This window comes from Papio anubis, chromosome 7 (genome assembly GCF_008728515.1).
Source record: "Papio anubis isolate 15944 chromosome 7, Panubis1.0, whole genome shotgun sequence".
Lineage (NCBI taxonomy): Eukaryota > Metazoa > Chordata > Mammalia > Primates > Cercopithecidae > Papio > Papio anubis.
The window spans coordinates 43531785-43554442 of NC_044982.1; the positions used below are offsets into that span (position 1 = coordinate 43531785).

General features: G+C 34.3%; 1 protein-coding gene across 1 annotated transcript in view; it reads left to right on the top strand.

Moving 5' to 3' along the window:
- KCNH5 (potassium voltage-gated channel subfamily H member 5) overlaps nt 1-22658 on the top strand; it is a 341017-nt gene that overhangs the window by 17993 nt on the left and 300366 nt on the right. The window contains exons 2-3 of the mRNA XM_003901908.5: nt 10812-10935; nt 21236-21342. Of these exons, the coding sequence (XP_003901957.3) occupies nt 10812-10935; nt 21236-21342 (231 nt within the window). The remainder of the gene's footprint in view (nt 1-10811; nt 10936-21235; nt 21343-22658) is intronic.

The window sequence follows — 22658 nt, forward strand, 5'->3', positions numbered from 1 at the left end:
AGACCCTTTAATGTTTACAGTCTTTCTTTATTAAGCCTGTGGGATCCTTTTTCCTAGAATACTAGCAATTCATTCAACCAATAAATAATAAGTATATTGCAATGCTTTTCTTAAATTGTTTTAAAAAATCGACAAGTAAAAATTGAATATGTTTATAGTATACAACAAGACTGCCCTTCTCTTCAGTACGATTTTTCAAAATATCTACATTTTAATCAATAATATAGAATACAGACAATTCAAGTATTTGCCAGGTATACCTAAAGACCTAACAACTCAGAGTTTTTTTTTTTCAAACCAACTTGAAGTTTTTAAAAACATAGTCTAGGAAACATAATGCTTTGATATATGTCTACATTGTGGAATGGCTAAGTCAAGCTATTTCATATATTCGTTACCTCACCTGTTACTTTTTTTTTTTTGCAGTGAGAACACTTAAAGTCTCCCTTAGAGATTTTCAAATATGCAATATATTGCTATCAACTGTAGTTAACCTGATATATAGTAGATCACTCAAACTTATTCTTTCTGTCCAACTACAATTTTGTGACCTTTGACCAACATCTCCCCAGTGTCCCCACCCTTCAGCCTTTGGTAGCCACCATTTTTCTCTGTTTCTATGAGTTTGACTTTTACATTGGACATGTAAGTAAGATCATATGGTGTTTGTCTTTCTATGTCTGACTTATTTCGCTTAAAATAATGTCCTCCGGGTTCATCCATGTTGTCACAAATGACAATGCTTTTTTCTTTACAAAGGCTGTATAATATTCCATTAGGCATATATACCACATTTTCTTTATTAAATCATCTGTTGATTGGTACTTCGGTTGATTCCATATCTTGGCTACTGTAAATAGTGGAGCAATAAACATGAGCATGCAGATAGCCCTTTGACATACCGATTTAATTTCCTTTGGTTATATACCCAGTTGTGGAATTGCTGGATCATCTGGTGGTTCTATTTTTAATTTTTTGAGGAACCTCCATTCTGTTTTTTATAATGGTTGTACTAACTTATATTCCCACCAACAGTGTATAAGAGTTCCTGTTTCTTGGCATCTTGGTCAGTTGTTATCTTTTGTCTTTTTGATAATAGCCTTTCAGGAGGTATAAGGTAACATCTTATTGTGGTTTTAATTTGCATTTCCCTGATGATTAGTGATGTTAAGCTTTCTTTCATGTAACTGTTAGCTCTTTGCATATTGTCTTTCGAGGAATGTCTATTCATGTCCTTTGCCCATATTTTAATCTGGTTATTTGTTTTCTTACTATCAAGTTGTTTGAGTTTCTTATATATTTTGCATATTAACCCCTTATGTGTTTGGTTTGTAGATATATTTTATTACTCTATAGGTTGTCTCTTCACTCTGTTGATTGTTTCCTTTGCTGTACAGCTTTTTAGTTTGATGTAATTTCATTTGTTAATTTCACTATAGTTACCTGTGCTATTGAAGTCATATCCAAAAAATCTTTGCCCAGACCAATGTCCTGCAGCTTTCCTTCTATGTTTTCTTCTAGCAGTTTTATAGTTTCAGGTTTGATGTTGAAGTCTTCAATCCATTTTGAGTTAATTTGAATATATGGTGTGAGATGAGTGTCTAATTTTATTCTTCTGATGTGGGATAGCCAGTTTTACCAACATCCTTTATTGAAGAGATTGCCCTTTCCTCATTGTTTTTGGTATCTTTGCTGAAAATCAATGGATTATAAATGAGTGGTTTTATTTCCGGGCTCTCTATTATGTTTTGTCTATGTGTCTATTTTTATGCCAGTACTGTGCTGCTTTTATACTATAGCTTTGTAGTATATTTTGATATCTGGTAGTATGATGACTCGCTGGCTTTGTTCTTTTTGTTCAAAATTGCTTTGGCTATTGGGGTCTTTTGTGATTCCAGATAAACTTTAGGATTTTTTTTTTCTACTTCTGTGAAACATGTCTTTGGGGTTTTGATTGGAATTACATTGAATCTGTGGATTGCTTTGGGTTGTATGAACTTTTTAACAATATTAATTCTTCCAGTCCATGAACACAGGATATATTTCCATTTATTTGTGTCTTCAGTTTCTTTTATCAATGTTTTACAGTTTCCAGCGTATAAATCTTTCACCTTCTTGGTTAAATTATTCCTAAGTACTGTTTATTTTATTTTATTTTTTGGTTACTCTTGTAAATGGTATTGTTTTCTTGACTGCTTTTTCGGATAGTTTGTTGTTACAGAAATGCTTTTCATGTGTTGATTTCATATCCTACAACTTTACTGAACTTGTTTATTAGTTCTAACAGTTTTTTCATTGAGTCTTTGTTTTTTTCTACATAGAAGATCATATTGTCTGCAAATAGAGACAATTTAACCTCTTTATTTCCTATTTGGAAGGAATATTTCCTATTTCCTTTCTCTTTCTAGTTGCTCTGGCTAGGACTTCAGCTAGAAATTGAGTAGAAGTGGTTAAAATGGGATCCTTGTCTTGTTCCTGATTTTAGAGGAAAAACTTTCAACTTTGTACCATTGAATATGATGTTAGAGCTTATTATGGCCTTTATTATGTTGAGGTACGTACCTTCTGTACCTAATATGTTGATAGCTTTTAATCATGAAACAATGTGGAATTTTTCAAATGCCTTTTCTGAATCTATTGAATTGATATTATGGTTTTTGTCCTTCATTCTGTTAATATGGTCTATCATATTTATTGATTTGCATATATTGAACAATCCTTGCATCTCAGGAATAAATACCACTTGATCATGGTGAATTATCCTTCTATGTGTTGTTGAATTTGGTTTGAAAATATTTTATCGAGGATTTTTGCATCTATGTTCTTCAGGGATATTGGCGGATAATTTTCTCTTTTCGTAGTATCCTTGTCTGGTATCAGGGTAATGCTGGCCTCCTAAAATGAATTTGAAAGTTTTCTCTCCTTTTTAATTTTTTGGAAGAGTTTGAGAAAGATTGAATTAGTAAGCAGTGACAGTATAAGGTTCTGGGCTTTTCTTTCATGGGAGAATTTTTGTTAGTGATTAATCTCCTTGTTATTTTTCTATTCAGATTTTCTTTTTCCTCATGATTTAGTCTTGGTAGGCTCTATGTGTCTAGGAAATTGTTTATTTCTTCAAGATTAGCCAGTTTGTTGGATTTTAATTGTTCATAATAGTATCTTATGATTCTTTGTATTTCTGTGGTATCAGTTGTAATGTCTCCTCTTTGATTTCTGATTTTTTAGTCTTCTCTCTCTTTTCGTAGTATAGCTAAAGGTTTGTCAATTTTGTTTATCTTTTCAAAAAACCAACTTGTAGTTTCACTGACCTTTTAAAATTGCTTTTCTAGTCTCTATTTCATTTGTTTCTGCTCAAATCTTTATTATTTCCTTCCTTCCACTAACTTTGGGCTTAGTTTGTTCTTTTTCTAGTTCACTGAGATATAACATTAGTTTGATTATTTGGTGTCTTCTTTTCTCACGTAGGCCCTTGTTGCTATAAACTTCCCTCTTAAAACTGTTTTTCTTGCATCCCTTAAGTTTTGGTATGTTGTGGTTCCGTTTTCATTTGTCTCAAGATATATATATATATATATATATATATATATAAAATTTTTTTTTTTTTTTTTGAGATGGAGTCTCACTCTGTTGCCTAGGCTGGAGTGTGGTGGCATGATCTCGGTTCACTGCAACATCTACCTCCCGCGTTCAAGTGATTCTCCTGCCGCAGCCTCCTGAGTAGCTGGGATTACAGGTGCACACCACCACCCCCAGCTAATTTTTGTATTTTTAGTAGAGACAGGATTTTACCATATTGGATAGGCTCGTCTTGAACTCCTGACCTCGTGATCTGCCTGCCTCAGCCCCCCAAAGTGTTGGGATTACAGGCATGAGCCACTGTGCCTGGCCTGTCTCAAGATATTTTTAAAGTTCCCTTTCAAATTTCTTCCTTGATCTATTGGTTCCTTAGGAGTATATTGTTCAATTTTCACATATTTGTAAATTTTCTAAAATTCTTCATATTATTAATTTGTAGCATTATAACATTATGGTCAGAAAAGATACTTTATATGATTTTAATTTTCTTAAATTTGTTAAGACCTACTTTGTGGTCTAATGGTTGATCTATCCTGCAGAACATTCTGTGTTGAGAATTTCAACTTTCTGTACTTTAGAAGAATATGTATTTTATTTTCTTTGGGTGGAATGTTTATATATGTATCTGTCAGGTCCATTTGGTTTAAAGTGTAGTTCAAGTCCAATGTCTCATTATTGATTTTCTGTTGGGATGATTATATTGAAACTCCTGTATGCAAAGTAGGCATATAATTTATAATCCTGAGGAATATGTGATTCATATGAAAACACAAGATTAGCATATATGGAATATTTAGAAAGGCATTACTTAATAAATTTTATGATATCAATTGTATAAAAAGAGAACCCTGCAAAAATGTATTAGTTCATTTGCTTATTCATATAATCAACCATTAAATTGGCATTTACTATGTGTCAGGCACTGTGCTAGGCAATGAGAGATCAAATGTGAGCAAAAACCTACATGGGCTCTATCCCTATAGAGCTTATAATCCAACAGGCAGATATACATTAATTTTTTTTTTTTTAATTTTGAGACGTAGTTTTGCTCTGTTGCCCAGGCTGGAGTGCAGTGGCATGATCTTGGCTCATTGTATAACCTCCGCCTCCTGTGTTCCAGCTATTCTCCTGCCTCAGCCTCCTGGGTAGCTGGGACTACAGGAGTGTGCCATTATGCCCAGCTAATTTTGTATTTTTAGTAGAGATGGGATGTCACCATGTTGGCCAGACTGATCTCAATCTCCTGACCTCATAATCCACCTGCCTCAGGCTCCCAAAGTGCTGGGATTACAGACGTGAGTCACCGCGCCCTGCCAGATATACATTAATTAAGTCAAGACACAAATGGATATAAAACTGCCATTGTGATAATGGCTGTGAGGGAGAGGTACATCATGTCAAAAAATTATATAACACGGATATGACCTCATCAGAGGTCAGGGAAAGATTCTCTGAGGTCATGCCAATTGAATTAGGATCTAAATAAATGTAGGTGACAACAAGGTGAGGAGGGAAAAGGAATGGTATTTAGGCAGAGACGATGGCAAGTAAAAAGTCCTTATGGTGGGAGAGAACTTGGCTTTTATAAGAATATAAGAAAAGTCAATGAGGCTATTGTAGGCAAGTATTGTAGGCAAGGGTCAGAGTGATGAGAACTAAGGTTAGGCAGACTTTGAAGTCATTGTGGGCCATGGAAAGGATTTGGGTGTTCTGAGAGCCAAAAGAAGGATGTTAAAGGAGGGAGGAAACACGATACAATTTTAATTTAAAAAAAATCTTGTTTGGCTTCAGTATAAAAAAAATCCACTGAAGGAATCCCACAGAGGTTCTGAGTAAATCAGTTAGACAGTTACCTGAGTAGTCTGGGGGAGAGATGATAGAAGGTTAGAGTTGGGTGATGATCATGGAGATGAAGAGAACTAGAGAGATTTGAAAGAGCTTTAGGAAATAAAAGTAATGCGATTGGTAATGAATTAGATATGAGGGTAATGGGATAAATGGTGATTGATGGCTCCCAGATTACTGGCTGATAAGGTTGTATGGATGGTGGGCCTATTCTCTAAGACAGAAAACAGTGGGAAAGCACCTAATTTGAAGGAGCAAAAAGTCATGATCATGTTATACTGAAGCACATTTAAGATAACTAAGAAGAGAGGTCAAGTTTGGATGTCAAGATCGAGAGTTTATAGAAGAGGTTTGGTTTGGAGATATTCAATCATGAGTTACTGAATCTATGGACATAGGTAAGTGTATAAAAGTAAAGAAAGGAGAGGACTTAGGCACTAATGTATACTTATTGGTAAAGAATTGTGAGCCTGCAAAAAAAATACAGGGATGTTCAGAGAAAGAAGTGAATGTTGTTCTGTGAAAACCAAGCATTGAGAGACTTTTAAGAGGGGAATGGTTACCAACGCTTCTGAATTGTTATGAAATGAGTGAAAAGTGTCCTGTGGGCTTGGCGATAGGGAGAGGTTATTGGTGACTTGGCTGTCTTGGTGGAGTGGTGAGGGAAGAAGCTAAATAGGAGTGAGTTCAGTGAACAGGAGCTGAGGAGATGGAGCCAGTGAGAATAGACAACTTGTATGGAAAGTTTGTCCTGTGAATGGTTGGAGACAGATATGGTGGCTGCCAGAGGAGATGTAGACTGAGTGGTATTCAGTGAACGTGGCATAGAAAACGTAGAGTTGAGATGATTCTGAAATGTTTTGATGGGCAAAGAGATGTTGGAAAAGTATTTCAATTGAATAGTAGGCAGCATGAATGAGCAGATTTTCAGAACATAATGAAGAGACTGACCTAACTGCAGTAGTATAGACTTCAGGAATAATGGGAAACATGCTTGTACAGGTAGGGAAGGTGAGGCTGAATTTCAGAGGGCTTTGTTAGCCTTGGAAAGGATTTGAGATTTGATTATATAAACAGTTGGGATTGTTGATCTGGATGAAGAATGATAGGATATAGGAAGGGTTTCAGGGAGACAATTTAGCATTCGCCTAAACACCAGACTGAACATTGGGATGAGTCAAGGCAGGGATACCATGTAACTGTATGGCCTGCCACAGTTATCTAGTCATGAAGTGGACAGCTTATGGATTAGAGAGGATAAACTGGCTTGGGCTAAGGGGAGAAACAAAACAATATTTGATGGTCATATTAAAAATATTTATAGTTGATACTATAAATAAAAGAAAACATCATTTATTTATAGAGGAATTTATACTTTCTGAAGTACTTTTGCAGAAATTAGTTCATTTTGATCTCTAACTGCCCTAGGTACCACAGAAATGTAGTATTACCATCCTCATAACTAAGGTTAAGCTCAAGTATCATTGTTTTCCTAAAACTTCTGATTCTCTGGTCAGATGGAATTATCCATTGTCCTCTTTGTGTGTTTTTAAATTTTTTATGCAGCAAAATGCACAGATCTTAACTGTATAGTTGAATGAATTTTGACAATTGTATACACCTGTGTAACATATACCTCTATCAAGATAGAGAACAATTACATTTGCCAGAAAGTTCTTTTTCTCTTTTCTGTCACTTCCTCCACCATTCCCTTTAGAAATCATTGTTCTGGTCCCTAGCATCATATAATGTTAGTTTTTCCTATATTTAAGCTTCATATTAATGAGATCAAACAGTATACCTACTTTAGTGGCTTGTTTCTTTTATAATGTTTTTGAGGTCATATTGTTGCATGTATCAGAAGTTTGTTCCATTTTAGAGCTGAGTAGTATTCCTTGTGTAAATATGGCACAATTTCTAATCCATCCTCTTCTTAATAGACATTTGCATTGTTTCCAATTTTTGGCTACTATGAATAAACCTGATGTGAACATTTTCCTACAAGTCTTTTTGTAAACATATGTTTTCATTTCACTTGCATAAATACCTTAAAGTGAAATTTCTGGGTCATAAATACATATTTAACTTTACAAGAAACTGTTTTCCAAAGTGATCATACCGTTTTGCATTATTGCTAGCAGTTTATAAAGAGCACCAGTTGTTCTTGATTCTTATCAACAATGTTGTATTGTTAGTCTCTAAAACTACTCTAGTAATTGAGCAGCAGTATATGATAGTGCTTTCAGTTCGTGTTTCCTGATGCCTGTTGATTGTAAGCATCTTATTCTTGTGCTCATTGGCCGTTGTTATCTTTTTGGTGTGTGAAATGTCTGTTTAAGTTACTTGCTCATTTTGATACTTGGGTTGTTTGTCATTTTGTAGGAATATTTTGTATTTTCTGGATTAGAGTTCTTTCTCAGATATCTGTAACATAAATATTTTCTCCCAGGCTGTAGGTTTCCACTTCATTTTCTTGAGAATGCCCTTGAATGAGTAGTTGACAGTAACGTTGATGATGCCTAATTTATCAACATTTTCTTTTATGGTGATTGCTGTATGAGGCTTATATAAGAAATTTTTGTCTTCCTCATGATTGCAAAGATTTCTTTCTATGTTTTCTTCTAGAAGGCTTATAATTTTCCCTTTTATATTTAGATCTATGACCCACTTCAAATTATTTTTGTGTGTGAGGTAGGGGTCATGTTTCAATTTTTGCTCATATGGATATCCAGTTGTTTCAATAAAATTCGTTGAAAAAGACTTTACCTATTCAGTTGTCTTGGCATCTTTGCAAAAAAGCCATTGACATTGTATGTGAGGGCCTATTTCTGAACTCATTTTGTTTTATTGGTCTATTTGTCTGTCCTTACTCCATTTCCATATCATCTTAATTACTATAGTTGTACATTTCTCTAACTTTTTTCTAGTTTTTCATATTTTATTTTTAACTACTTTAATTTGCATTTTCACAAACTTTTATAATTTTTCAATTTTCTCAAAAAAGTCTGTTGTCATTTTCATTGTGATTGTATTGAATCTATAGATCAATTTGCAGAAAATAGAACACTTTTTGATGTGGAACAAAAGAGCAAGAAATGTATTCCTACTGTAGCTTGTTTATGTTTATCTCTCTTGTGGTTTACTGAGTTGCTAGTTTTCATTCTATTTGGAAAAATTTTATCTATCATATTGTCCGATAACATGTGTGCCCTCTCTTTTTTTTTTTGTTGACTCAACTACATATATTTTAGATTGCTTGATATTGTCCCACAGAACATCTCTTCAATCTTTTTCTCTTTTACTTCAATTTGCAATAGCTTGTGTCGATGTGTTTTCAAACTGTTCTTTCTTTCTTAGTGTCCAATCTGCTGTTAAACCAATCCAATAAATTATTAATTTCAGAGATTGCATTATTTCTATGTTTACCTATTGACTTCTCTTTCTACTGCCTACTTTTTTCCATAGTAATTGTAGGGTTTTCCATTTCTTGCCTGTCTAATAATTTTTTATTGTTTTTGGGACATTATATCAATTCATTGTAGAGATTTGGGATTTCATTATTTTCCTCTGAGAAGAGTTACCTTTTTTTTTTAATCAGGCAGTTAAATTACTGATGGATCACCTTGATCATGAAGAGACTTGATTTTAAGATTATTTTTTGTGTTTTGGTCTACTTTTTACATTTTTTATTTCAGTCCCAGGGCACATCCATTCATCCTATGACTTGTTTCTTACTCCTAATGCATGGCCTCCTGTGTTAAGATGGAAGGCTTGAGGTGTTTTTCAAGCTTCTCTAGCTTGATGGGACTTGAACTCTGAAATTCATCTGCTAGCTTTGGGAAGCTGGTGAAATTTCTATCCATCTCTTTAGTCCTTTACCATTGCTGTCTGCTGGATTCCTTATTGTCTCACCCTATGCCTACCCAGTTTAGGCCACAAGAAGGATTTGAGGTATATTATGCAGAGGTTTATCACTCCATCAATTAAAAGATTTCCCCAACTCCAAGTTCTCTGCCAGCCCCAAATTGTGACCATTGACTCCCTTATACTTGTAAGACACTTCTGCTTGAGCTCTTTCACACTATGAACTTTCCAAACTGGCAAGTGCTCTCAGGGGAGTAGACAGTTAAATGACTATCTCAGCTAATATAGCCTCTCTTTTTCAAGGGTTTATTTTTTCCAGTTTCTGCCTACTTTCGGTTGTTTCCTAGTGGCTTCAAACAGATTTTGTTTTTCATGTTTTGTCCCATGCTTCTTTATTTAGTATCTATTCTGACAGTTGTATTTTGTTGTTATGTATTTGTTTTCAACAAATACTTTTATTGAGAGCAAAGGGTACGTTTTACTAATCTTTATTTTATCCCACTGTTTGACCCAGAGCAGTGACTTTTATACAGCAGCTAATTAGTAAATGTTGAATTGCATTATTATTTTTATGAAGACCAAGTATGAATGAGGATTTAAAGTCTTCTACTAAAAAGTTGTTATGTTTTTAGTATACTACCCTGAGTATGAGTTCAAAAGAAATTTTCTTAGGTAAAATTTTGACGCATAGTATTGCTTTAAATGTTTTTACTTTTAAATTATTTATATTAAAAATAAGTGTTCATTTATATATTTTAATATTATTTTAACTTTAATTCCTTTTAACGTTGACATATAACATGTGGTTTACAAAACTGCTAGAGTTTCTGCCTAATATGATTGGATTTTCAGTCATTTTATATTAATTTATACAAAAGCAAACCTACTTTTCTGTGTAAAATAGAACAAAGATATCTCTGTTATTTAGAATACTGGTAGTTTCTAAATTATCTGTATTATGTGGTTGAAAATATCTTTGAATGATTTTAATTTAAAGGAAGACTTTTAAATTCTATTTTAAATTAGACTTTTCAAGATCAGTCTAATGGATAAAAAATTTGTTCCATCATGTCAGCAATATATTAATATAATTTTTGAAGGGGTCATCCAATTTTCTTTTATTATCAACTTCAGTATTCTCAATTTGTAGGGAAGTGACTGTAGCCCTAATCTTAATAAATTAACCAATTTTTAGGTGTAATTTATAGTCATTAACATTATTTAATACTAACTATACTTTTATTTCATAGCTTAGGGTATATACTTTAATGCAAAGAAATATTATACACTGGTTTCTTTCAAATGGAATTTTTAGTTTGTATATAAATTCAGTATTTATTGCAGGTCTTATATGATGATCATGCAAAGCTGGTTATGTCAATTTCAAGAACAGATTATATTATTTGTACAATTACAAACCATAGTTTTATGTGTCCATCTTTATGAGTTTGCCTTTTTGATTACTTGAAATAAGTGAATTGTTGAATGAAGCTAAATAACCTCCTTTTTTCTCCTTTCTTCTTCAGAATCAAGTTTCTTACTGGGAAATGCCCAGATTGTGGATTGGCCTGTAGTTTATAGTAATGACGGTTTTTGTAAACTCTCTGGATATCATCGAGCTGACGTCATGCAGAAAAGCAGCACCTGCAGGTAACAGAATAGCTAAGTAATCTTTTCTGAAATTTAACACAAATCTGAATGTAATTAAAAGGCTTAAGCTTACTTGGACTCCCATATACAAACTATAGAGTTAAAAATTATATTAGAATATTAGGGAGACTAAATCATCACTGGAAACATACAGCTTAAGAGCCGTTGGTGAGAACTTTTGCCAAAAGGAAGAGTTTTATATATCCGTGAGTTAATCAATTCATTCAATAAATATTTTTTGATCACCTACCATGAGCCCGGAATAGTCTAGATGCTGAATTATCACAGGAATGTCTTGTATCAGGGAACAACTTGTGGCATGTGATCTACAGCATCTCTGGAGCAACTAAATTGTCTTGAACAAAACAGAGTAAACACCACCTGGCCAAGTTAAGCATGGTCCATGAGAATGTAAAGAACATAAAATAAAGCTCTTACATCCTGTGTAAGCCACATGTACTTGGTAATGGTACATTGTTTGACTCATGTACAGCAGAATCTGACATTTATATTATTATAATGGTTCTTTTAAAAAATATGCCATTTCTGTGAGCTTAAAGAGAATATTAAGAAAAAAGGGGATCAGAAAAAAGAAAAGGAAACTATATATAAGGAACTAATTTAGAACCCAAAACTTTTCACAATATTTCAGTAAGGCCAGATGGGATGTTTTTTCCATGAGTTAATTTTTCTTTAAAGCTCTCATTTAACTAAGCACTGAACCAAGTTATTTTAGAACTACAAGGGATCTGATTTTTTTTTTCTAGGCCAAATCCTCTGTTTTTCAGATGAGAAAACTGAGGTAGAGCCATGTTAAGGGACTTGCCTAGAGAAATAGTGATTTATTTTTTCTACTCATTTATGCTGAGAAGCATGATATATATATATATGTGTGCGTATATATGTATGTATATATATGTATAATAGTTATATACATATACAGTTGACCCTGGAACAACACTAGTTTGAACAGTGTGGGTCACTTATAGGTTAATTTTTTCAACCAAATGTGATCAGAAATGTAGTATTAGAGAAATACAGATCAAAAATACAATATTCAAGGGGATGTGAAACCCTTGTGTACAGAGGGCTGACTTTTTATATATGTGGGTTCCGCAGGGCTAACTGCAGGACTTAAGTGTGCACGGATTTTGATATACGCAGTGATCCTGGAACCCATCCCCTGTGTATGACTTTCTCCCTCTCTATATAACTGTATATTTATCTGTGAATTAATCAATTCATTCAATAAATATTTTTTGATCACCTACCATCTACCATGAGCCAAGAATAGTCTAGATGCTGAGTAATCAGAGGAACATGTATATCTGTATATATACATACACACAGAGAGAGAAAGGGAGAGAGAGAGAATCATCCTTGGTATACAGAAGGGATTGGTTGATGACTCTCTCTTTCCCTCTCTAGATATCCTTCATCATCATGAAAGATAGATATTTTATATTACACCATTGAATTTAAACCTGACTGCACATAGCAATCACTTAAATAGGTTTTGCGAAACAGATTCCTACCCCGCTTAAACCTACTGAATTAGAATCAGTAGGTGATTCTGAAGTGGGTGGGTCAAGCAGGGAGTCAGTATTTTTAACCAACAGCTTAGATGATTCTGGTGCTTATCCAGGCTTGAGAAATAATCTGCTCAAACATTCTCTTCCTTAATCTATGCTCCTCTAGCCACCCTCATTTTTGCCTCTACTAAAGGCATTCTCATATTCAGTCTTCATTCCCAGGTGTGGAAATTGGTAAATGGGAGTGATGAAAATCTGTGGCTTCTGGTTGAGAGGATCCCTTTGCTAGCACTGATATCATTGGTCCGAGTTAAGCATTGCTCCTCTCCTATCCCCCAGAAGGCAGTTTAAGTTAGAAAAAGCTGAGTTTCATGGTAGACCTTATCCTGTGGAACAGGTCCCTAGAGAGTTCCAGGAAACGCAGATATACTCACACTCCCATTTCTTATTTTTGAACTGCTGACATCCCGTCTTCATGCCAGGTTTGTCTCAGATCTCATCTTCTACCTGAAGGTATTTATGATTCCCTAAACAAGACAGGTTTTTCCTTTCTCTGATTCCTCATAGTTTCTTGTGTATATTTCTGTTGGCATCATCATTTGCCCTTAAACTAACTCGCCTTATCCCTTGGGTTTTTATTCTTATTGCTTTATTGCTTTTGTTGCCATTTTTGAGAAGTACTGCTCTTCATATCTGGATCTATTTTAAGTCCTGCTCTCATCCCTTCTTGTGTCCCATGTATCTGCCCTATCCCTGGCCTATTTTCTTTGCCAAGTACAATTTTTCCTACAAAGGATTCATGAAGAAAATAACTGCTGGTATGTTATATTAGCTCTTTGCTCCTATGAAAGAACTGCCTTTCTTCTCCTAATACAAGTACCACAAGTACCAGATTGTAAGTGCCTTAAGAGTAGGGACTCCATCTTGCTCACTTTTCTATGTACAACAGGACACAAGACAGTGTCTTGTATTTATTGAATTAGATGGCTTGTTTTGCAATAAACCCTTACCTAGGTCTCACATGCTCTGAATTGCATACTGTTATTTCTTGTATTTCATCCTGTGTTATGACATGAGGTGGGAGAGTTTTGGATTATACCATGCTTTTTAACTGCATAAAAAAGTATTTGAGTCTTTCCCCAAATTGTCTTTACTTATCAGAGACAGTGTTTTCAAATGATCGTGTTCTTAATGTAAACAATTATTACTTACTTGCATAAAATGCCAGGTATGTTTTGTTAACCTAAAAATTGTAACCAGTTTAATGCCCTCACAGAACAATGAAGACTAGCATCTGATATATGAACAAATATCTGACCTTTATCAGTTTTTCTTGGAAGCATGATTTATTTTAATGTGCTCTTCTGTTAAACTTCCTTATTCTCTTTTAAAATTAAACTATATCCATTTTATGTTTGCTGTAGCATTATTTAGAAGACTGAAGACCTGGAAGTAATCAAAATATCCAGTAGTAAAGTTTATCTACATCATATGTTGTATATACTGGAAGGACAGTGACACTGGAAAAAACTAACAACATATTATCAAGTAGAAAAAAGCCTAAAACAAAACAACAAACCCAAAACCACCCCCCAAGCAGTTTATAAAACAGTGTTTGCGTCATGACTCACATTCTTTTACATATAGCTTTTTTCCCATTTCTTGAATAAATCCAGAAAAGCCTTTAAATGTGAGACACAAAATAACAGAGAGAGAAAAGAAGAAAATTATATGCACATTTAGAAACACAGGGTTGATGGCTAAAAGTTATTATAGTATGTAGAATTACTGACTTATAAGTGAATATGGAGATAAGTATTTGACACTGAGAATATCCTTGTAAATAATTTTAAAAATTTTGCTTATCATAATAAGTTTTTAGACAGACATAAGAGAATAAGAAGCTACAAAGCGGTGAGCTTCATTTTATATGGGAAAATACAACCTTTGACACTATATATCTCAGAAAAAAGAATCATTTTTATATACAACTTGCATTAGATGAATTAAAGTCTATAGGATTAAAGTGACAACTAGGTAAATTATTACATGCCATAGTTTTAAATGTTCAAAAGTGAATTGTTTTATGGTAAAATAGAAAACACATTAATTTGTGTTTTTATAATATCAAGAGGCTAATATTTCTTTCTTCTGTTTTATCTTTTTTCTTCTTTGTCCTTCTCAACCCCTCCCATGCTAGACCAGACACACAGAATCAAATTAAACATAGTCCTCAGTTTGTCACAATATTATCATTTTGCTCTCTTAAGCAAGGTCTCTCTTTATTTTATTTCATTTTTTTCCTTTTATTTCTTTTCCCTTTCATCCCATCCCCCTTCTTCCTTTTAAGATTATTCATTCTAGAGTGTGTTTATTGTATACCTGTCTAATCTGTCTTCTGCTTGTTTATTAAATATGTATATTCTGGAAATGATATTGCTTTGCATATGTTGGTTTTTAAGATCTATTTAATTCCTACCACACTGTAGTATTTATGGTTTCTTACTCTTTTCATTCACCATTATGTTTTTAGACTTCTTTGTGTCATCATATGATGATCTATTCATCATGTCTGATTGTTGTCTAATGTTCTAGTGTCTTCACAGCCTTCGTTCTATTTATACATTCTATTAGTCCTGGAATCTAACTTTGACACTTTGCTACCTCAAACAATTTGGAAATAAGCATCCTCCTACACATCTTCTTGTGGCCCTGTGTGAGAAGTTTTCTTTCTCTATCCCCAGAAATGGGATTGCTGGATAATAGAATATATGCAGAGTTTGTAAATTAATTGCTATGAGATTGTTGCCCAGAGTAACCTTCTGTTTCCATTCTCAGCAGCCATTAGTGAGGGTTCTAGTTTTCCTACATCTTTGCTATGTCATAATAGTACTGAAATTCCTATTTGAAAATATCTGATGTGTGTTAGGTATTGTCTCATTTTTGTTTTAGCTAAAATTATGACACTATAACACTTTCGGATCCCTGGGAATTTCAAATGTTGTCCATTTTACTGTGGACATTGCATTTTCCACACCTTTGGACTGTTTTCCTGTTTACTGGAGGACATGAAAAGTATTGCACGTTTAAAAGAGGTTATAGACTTTGGGAGAATGACATTTAAAAGCATGTGATCTGATCTCATGACCTGTAGAAGCTCTGACATTTGGGATATGCTGTCATAGATTAGGTAGGAACCACTTTAGCATTCTACTTCTAATTAACCTGAAACTTTTAAGAGCCTATTCTGCTGTCGTTTTTTGTTTTTGCTTTGGATAGAGGGGTGAGAAGAACAATCAGGTAGTTTAGGTAGGCAGGATTGAGGGGTAGATAGATGCTCTCAAATGCATTTTTTTGAAAGGCCATTTACAATCTCTTATCCAACCCCATCAAGTTAGACAATGAGTCAGAGATATTAGAAACACTTTATTGGATAGATCTCACAGCAGTTTTATGAACACAGGATTATCTCAGCAGCTACCAAGAGCACGTGACAGATGATGGATGCCAGTCAGTCTGGCTCCATTTGGCTTCTCACGGTGAAACTGATGAAAAGTGTTGAAGGGCAGAGGTGCCTTGGTGATATCAGTCTCCAAAGGTTAGAGATATACTATGCTATCCCTGTTTTTCCTTAATTACATGTCATGGATCAACCATTTATTTTTTCCAGTGAAATCCTTTGAACACCATATAAATCAATGGGTTGTGAAACCTTTTGGTTATGAGCCTCTGTATAAAGGAATGTCTTTGATTTATTCCAAAATTACTTCTTTCAGATTTTGAAAACCGTATTTTTTTTTTTTTTTTGAGACAGAGTTTCTCTCTTTTTACCCAGGCTAGAGTACAATGGTGCGATCTTGGCTCACTGCAACCTCCACCTCCTGCGTTCAAGTGATTCTCTTGCCTCAGCCTCCCAAGTCGATGGGGTTACAGGTGCCCACCACCATGCCTGGCTAATTTTGTATTTTAATGGAGATGGGGTTTCACCTGGCCAGGCTGGTCTCGAACTCCTGACCTCAGGTGATCCGCCTGCCTCGGCCTCCCAAAGTGCTGGGATTACAGGTGTGAGCCACTGCGCCTGGCTGAAAACTGTATTCTTATTTGTTTTTAATTTTTCCTGCTTAACTTCCCTTCTCTCAGGCTTTCTCTTTGACTGCAGATCTCAGTCCACCTCCCATTAACTTTTCTGATTCTATGGTTGTGGCCAGTTCTGAGCTGGAGACCACATTTACCCACTGCGTTGTCTATCTGTGTTGCTTTTTTTTGATGAAGCATTTGCTAATCTGTGAACTACAGCCTGCAGATAATATTACCCTGTACTATGGTGACTGAATGTTTGTTGCATTTTAGTCTAGACACACTGTTGTACATTTAGCAGAGCAAGAGAAATTGGTGGAACTCATGATTAGGTTATGTTTTCTTCAGAGTTGTAAGGTTCTTTTCTCCTTTGGAAGTCTTTCAATCATTATAGCCATTGTTACTGCTAGGTACTATAATGAGGCTTGTTTGTGAGATTTTGATAGCAGAGCAAGGGATCCAAGAATAAATAAATCCTGCTACAAGCCCAAACCACCTGTTCTTCAAAGTTTTCTAGGTCAGATACACATGAAAGATAACTGCCAGATGCCTAGGCGAGCGGGTATGGCCTAGAACAGGCCTGAAGAAAACTTACTTCCTTATTTCCAAGATGAAACCAGTCAGTTGTGTGACAAGAAAAGTGGCCAGATTATACAGGAGCAGGTTCTGAGTGAGTGTTTGCTTCAACCTCATGGGCTTGTGAAGAAAGAAGATTCACAGAACCATGCACATCTCCCTTTAAGACACAGTGACCCTGCCTTTTGGAAAGCATGGTTCCTGGAGAATCCTGGAGAAGCTAGGGAGTGAGGCTGGGATTGGGAAGGGGCCTTCTAATCCCATCCGTACATTCCAGTCATATTTCAGCCATTGTGTGACACGTTATAATTTTGTCACCCTTTGAGTTTTATTATTGTCATCATTTTACTGATGAAGAAACTATGGGTCAGAGAGGATACAAGACTTGCCCATGAATTATCCAGTTTGTAAGTGGTCCTCCAAATGCAAAAGTCCTCTGTTATACCATGACTGCCCAATATTATAACAGAGATATAGATTGCTTCTGTGAATTCAATTTTGTTTGCCTTTCAATAAAGGAACAGTGCAGTAGTTCATTTATAATTACCAAGGAGGAGCTTGGCATCCTATGTAAGAGAGCAAGTGGAAGTTTCGTAATTTTAAAAATATTTCCATTACATATTCCTTGAGGATATTTAGTAGAAGATACGAAAACTATGTAAAATTATTATTTATGGTTTCTAAAGCCTGTTGATTACTATTTCTATAATTTGTGACCCCTCAAATTCCATTAACCATTCAAAGACTGCATTGAGCTTCACTCCTCCTGAGTCAGGCTTCAGGAACTGTGATAAAATATTTCAGCATTCACATGTGACAGAGTCAAGCAAATCAACAAATGTGCCGTACCCATAGAGAATGGGGAGTCATGGATTTATCAGTATGGCTTGGACAACTTTGGATGAAAATACTTTCAGAGATTGAATTAACCTCCAGAACACTTGCCTTGGGAGGATAGATAGATAGTACATTTCCGACATTCTTTATACTCTGTTTTCAAATACCTCTTATTATTTAACTGCTACATTTCACCCCTTCAAATACATGTTCTGTCACTGGAAATATGCAGTATAATAAATGAAAAATCCGAGTGAACAATGTAAGAAATGAAAGATTATTTTTTAAAAACAGTATTCGGATTTTAATAATATAGGATTATTTTTCTTAAGTGCCTTTATTTTGTGATGTTAGCATTAGAAGGACTTAACTAATGGAGGTGTATTGTGAATTTTTAATAGCTTATTTAAAAATTACTTGTTTGTTTTTTTCTTCTCTTCAGAATTTTAGTTGCATCAGACCTGTGCTGCATTTTTTCTTAGTTGGTGTTATTAAACCAATCCCTCAAAGAGCTTCTTTGTTAAAATTTGAGTTGTAACTTACTTTTAAATCTTATTAGAGTTAATTTTCGATCATTTTTATCCTACTTGCTTGTTGTATTATAAATTCTTTCTTATTGTTTCTGTTGGCCCATTGTGAATATTATGTTTCAGTTTATTGAACCATAGACACCTGTCATTTAGTAGCAGTGTGAAATGGTTTTTCTTTAAGACTACAAACATTTACTTACTTTAATTGCCCTTATCTTGAATTTTAAAATGTTTCTGCTTTATTAAGATTCTTTAATTGAAAATAACAGTTAGTAAAAAACTGATTAAAAAAGTTCACTTGTCTATAAAAATATTATGTACAGTATTAATCTAATTTTTTTTTGGGAGAGGAGTTGCTTTATGTTCTTTAGCTGAATAATTTTAATTTAATTGTAATGCCTTCAAGAGATTTTTATAAAACTCACAAGAGCTGAAATTTCAGCTCTGACAGGAACAGTGGCTTTTCAATGCCAGCTTGCAGGTATGCTTTGAGGTTTCCTGTATGAGTCTAGATATAAGATATGGAATTAAGAGTCTGTCATTTTATTCTGAGATCTTTTTACTTATTTTGTTATTTTAATGACAAATAAAATTTTTCTTTTTAAATTAATATATTAAAAATGAAGGATTCAGATTTCTCAGTGCTTGGACAATCTGCCTTATCTACTTTCATTTCTTAGTTTCTAGAATTCTAGTTGCTTAGGTTGGTGCTATAGAAGGCGGGCTTGAGTTACCGGTAATTTCCAGTTGTAATGTGGTGCTACTATTGGGTCCTGTGTGTCATTACTGAATCTTGCTGATAAACTATGCCTTTTAGGTTATAAGTTTTATTAATTGATAATTTCAGGTGCAGATTTTCTGTGAAGATAATGAATCTGAACCTTCAGGGGCCCTCATTTGAGTGCATGTCTTTCGAGGCTCTGTTCTTAATCTTGTTTTATAATTTTGTATTCTTTTTCTTAAGGAGGGCTCCACAGATTTTATAGGCTTCAGCCTCCACCACACTTTGGATCTGCCTCTGGTCAATATGTGAACTCTTTGAAAACTGAAAGAAAAGCAATAACAAAGATGAACATTTGATCTTTCAAAATCTTAGTTAAGGTATTCAGTAATGCCACATTTTCTTTCCTGGTGGAAGAAATGGTCTGGACAGTCATACCGATCAGCAGAACTGTGGATCTAAAACCAGATGTACAACTGATGATTTTGAAAGCATTGAGAATGGAGTTTTAGAGGCATGTAGTTATTGAGTGAGTTCTGTTATTTAGATAATCAGACTTTTGCCAAGGTTCTCTTAGAAAAATAGAGAATGTCAAACATTAGAAAGTTTTTGTGGAATACAGACATTCATTCCTTAATCTGTATTTTGTATGTTCCTCTAACAACTGTAATAATGTATGATTTTTTCAAGATGCCAGCTTTACTTCCCTCCCGCTAGCCACACTTGTACCTGTCTTAAGGAAATCCCCTGAAATGATGAGAATGTCAATGCACTATATGTATAATATGCCATCCTCACTTTATTATGATAGTATGGAAACATAACAAGGTATATGCAAGCTGAAACCACATAATAACGATCTTAATACTCAGTAAAAATTATGATGGTTTTAGCATCTTTAAAAATGTTTGTCAAAACATTAAAAATTCTCTTATTGTTGGTTATCAATGAAGGGAGCTGAATATAATAGTAAAACTCATATTTACGTAGTATACTGTGATTTTGAACATTAGAAACATTGAGAATGGGGGAAGTGTTTTATTTATTCTTAAAAAACTTATCACAAGTCATTTGAACAATACTTGCCTTTTCAAAATGTAACTTTCTGTATAAAGGCAGCATCTTTTCTATCTCCTCGAAAATTGTCACCCTCCTTTCTAAGTTAGAATTAATTTCAAATATTTTATTCTTCCACTTTTACTATTGTGAGCAACGTACTAGAGCTCCTTTAATGAGGAGCTTTTGTTTGTTTCTTTGTTTTTGAACTGGTGTCACCTCCTCTGGGAGACCTTCATCCTTTTTGTTACAACCACTTTCCTCATTTATATTGATGAGTTCACCTTCACGAAGTCCTTTTGGCTGCATAGCTAGAGTCTCCCAAATGGCAGCAGTATCGACATTTCCATGGTCACCTATTTTTCTTATAACTTCATTTATGTTCAGTTTGAATTCCACTTCCAACATTATTATTTGTCATTTCTTTGGTGGACTTTAATTTTTGTTGGCTACTTACTGCTTTTGATTATCCATTTTTGTAAAATGTCACGTAGGTTTATCACTGAGAGACAAGGAGGCAATATGACTACATGCTTTTCTGTCTGTGTGTGAACTGAATAACAGCTGTGCTGTTACCAATACTGACAGAATTTGAAAGAAGTGATGTGATCAGTGACTGGTTGTGAAGGTGCATCTGTTATTTTCTAGTGATTTGTAGACTGAAGATCAAGCAGCAAAGCTTGCACTTTGTGCAATTACTCGGTTAACATACTGTGGTAACTGAAATTTGAACTGTGTTGTGGAACTGGTGTAATTTAACTAAACCATAGTGACTGAAATCTGTGCATACAGGAACTGTGTGAAGCAAGAACTGTCTCTCATGATTTAAATATTTTAGTTCATTGTGGAGGAGCAACATTATGTTTTGTAACCACATTTGACTATTTAATCAAAGACAACTATATGATTTTTGTAGCGTTTGAAAGGCAACACAAAAGTGAAATCGATTGTTTCTTTTTTTCCCCCCCCAGTTTTATGTATGGGGAATTGACTGACAAGAAGACCATTGAGAAAGTAAGGCAAACTTTTGACAACTACGAGTCAAACTGCTTTGAAGTTCTTCTGTACAAGAAAAACAGTAGGTATCTCAATTATTAATAAGATGTGCCAACTCTTTATTAATATTACGTTTGGTAAGTCATAGTGGAGCTAAAATGTAGAAAGCATGTAAAACTTCTATTGCTTCTTTTCTTGGCAGGGGCAGAAGTTGCTGGTGAAATTAGATAATAAAATTAATAAATAATTCTACCTATGGAAAGCAACCTTTTGAGGAATGGAAGAAAAATGAGATACATCCTAAATATGACTTTTGTATCAGGAGCACAATATTTTGTAATTAATACTTATAATAAAGATCCTATAATTATGTGGCAACAACTAAAATTGACAGATACATGTATTAATTTCTTCTTATGGTTAAAGAAAATGGTAATTGCTAACACTGGATATGTGGAATTACCTTTCAACACAAACACAGGCAATGTGAATATGCGGTAGCTACTTGAGGGGAATCTCTACCAATACAGCCTTTTGCCAGTCTGAGACTCTTTTGTGAGAAAGCCTAGTAGAAAGTAGTCATTGTTCTCAGAACAGATCATTCACATTTGGTAAATGTGTATTGATTGTTGGGAACTTTCTCTGGCATGAGATTTGTATGTGGTAAGGTATTATATAATGACATAATATCTCATGATGTAGACTTTCCATCAGAGTTTGGAGGGAAAAAACCAACCCAACAAAAACCAAGTGTACTCAACAACTCAGTCCCCTCTCTAAATTCACTTTATTTGCATGGTTACTTACTTTTATCTTTTTGCTGTTTCCACAAATTTTTCTTTCTTTCTTTTTTGAAATGAACAGTCACTTCATAAGATGAGTCAATTTATTTATTGTTAATAGCAAATGATAGCAAAGTCCATTATTATCTTTGATGGAAATTGATGGTTACTAAATTCTTCCCAAGTTTGGAAAACATTCTCGCTTCAACAGGCAATGTCTGTTCCATGTTCAGTGCCTGTTGGATCTTGTGGAGCATAATTTATCCTGTCCATTTACTTGAAACATTTTTTATTTGTGGAATATTTGGAATTAAAATTCGATTTCTCTTTTTATTAGTAGACTAATAAAGGAATAATAGTGTTAGGCATTGCCTCAAAGTAGTGCACTTGATAATGGAAACATTTGTGTTTAGTAATTTTACTTAAGGAATGGCTTATCTTATCTTTCATTTTACATCAAGGCCAAAGAGATATTTCAGTTTGAAGTCATAGCTAAATGTCAGCTGGCTTGTCACCTAGAAAACAAGCCCTTCTGAATGGTCAGCTCTGTCCTCTGCAAGAGAAAAGGCAGGCTGTAGGTGCTTTCTGGGTCTTTTTTTGCCAGGTCTAAATACAT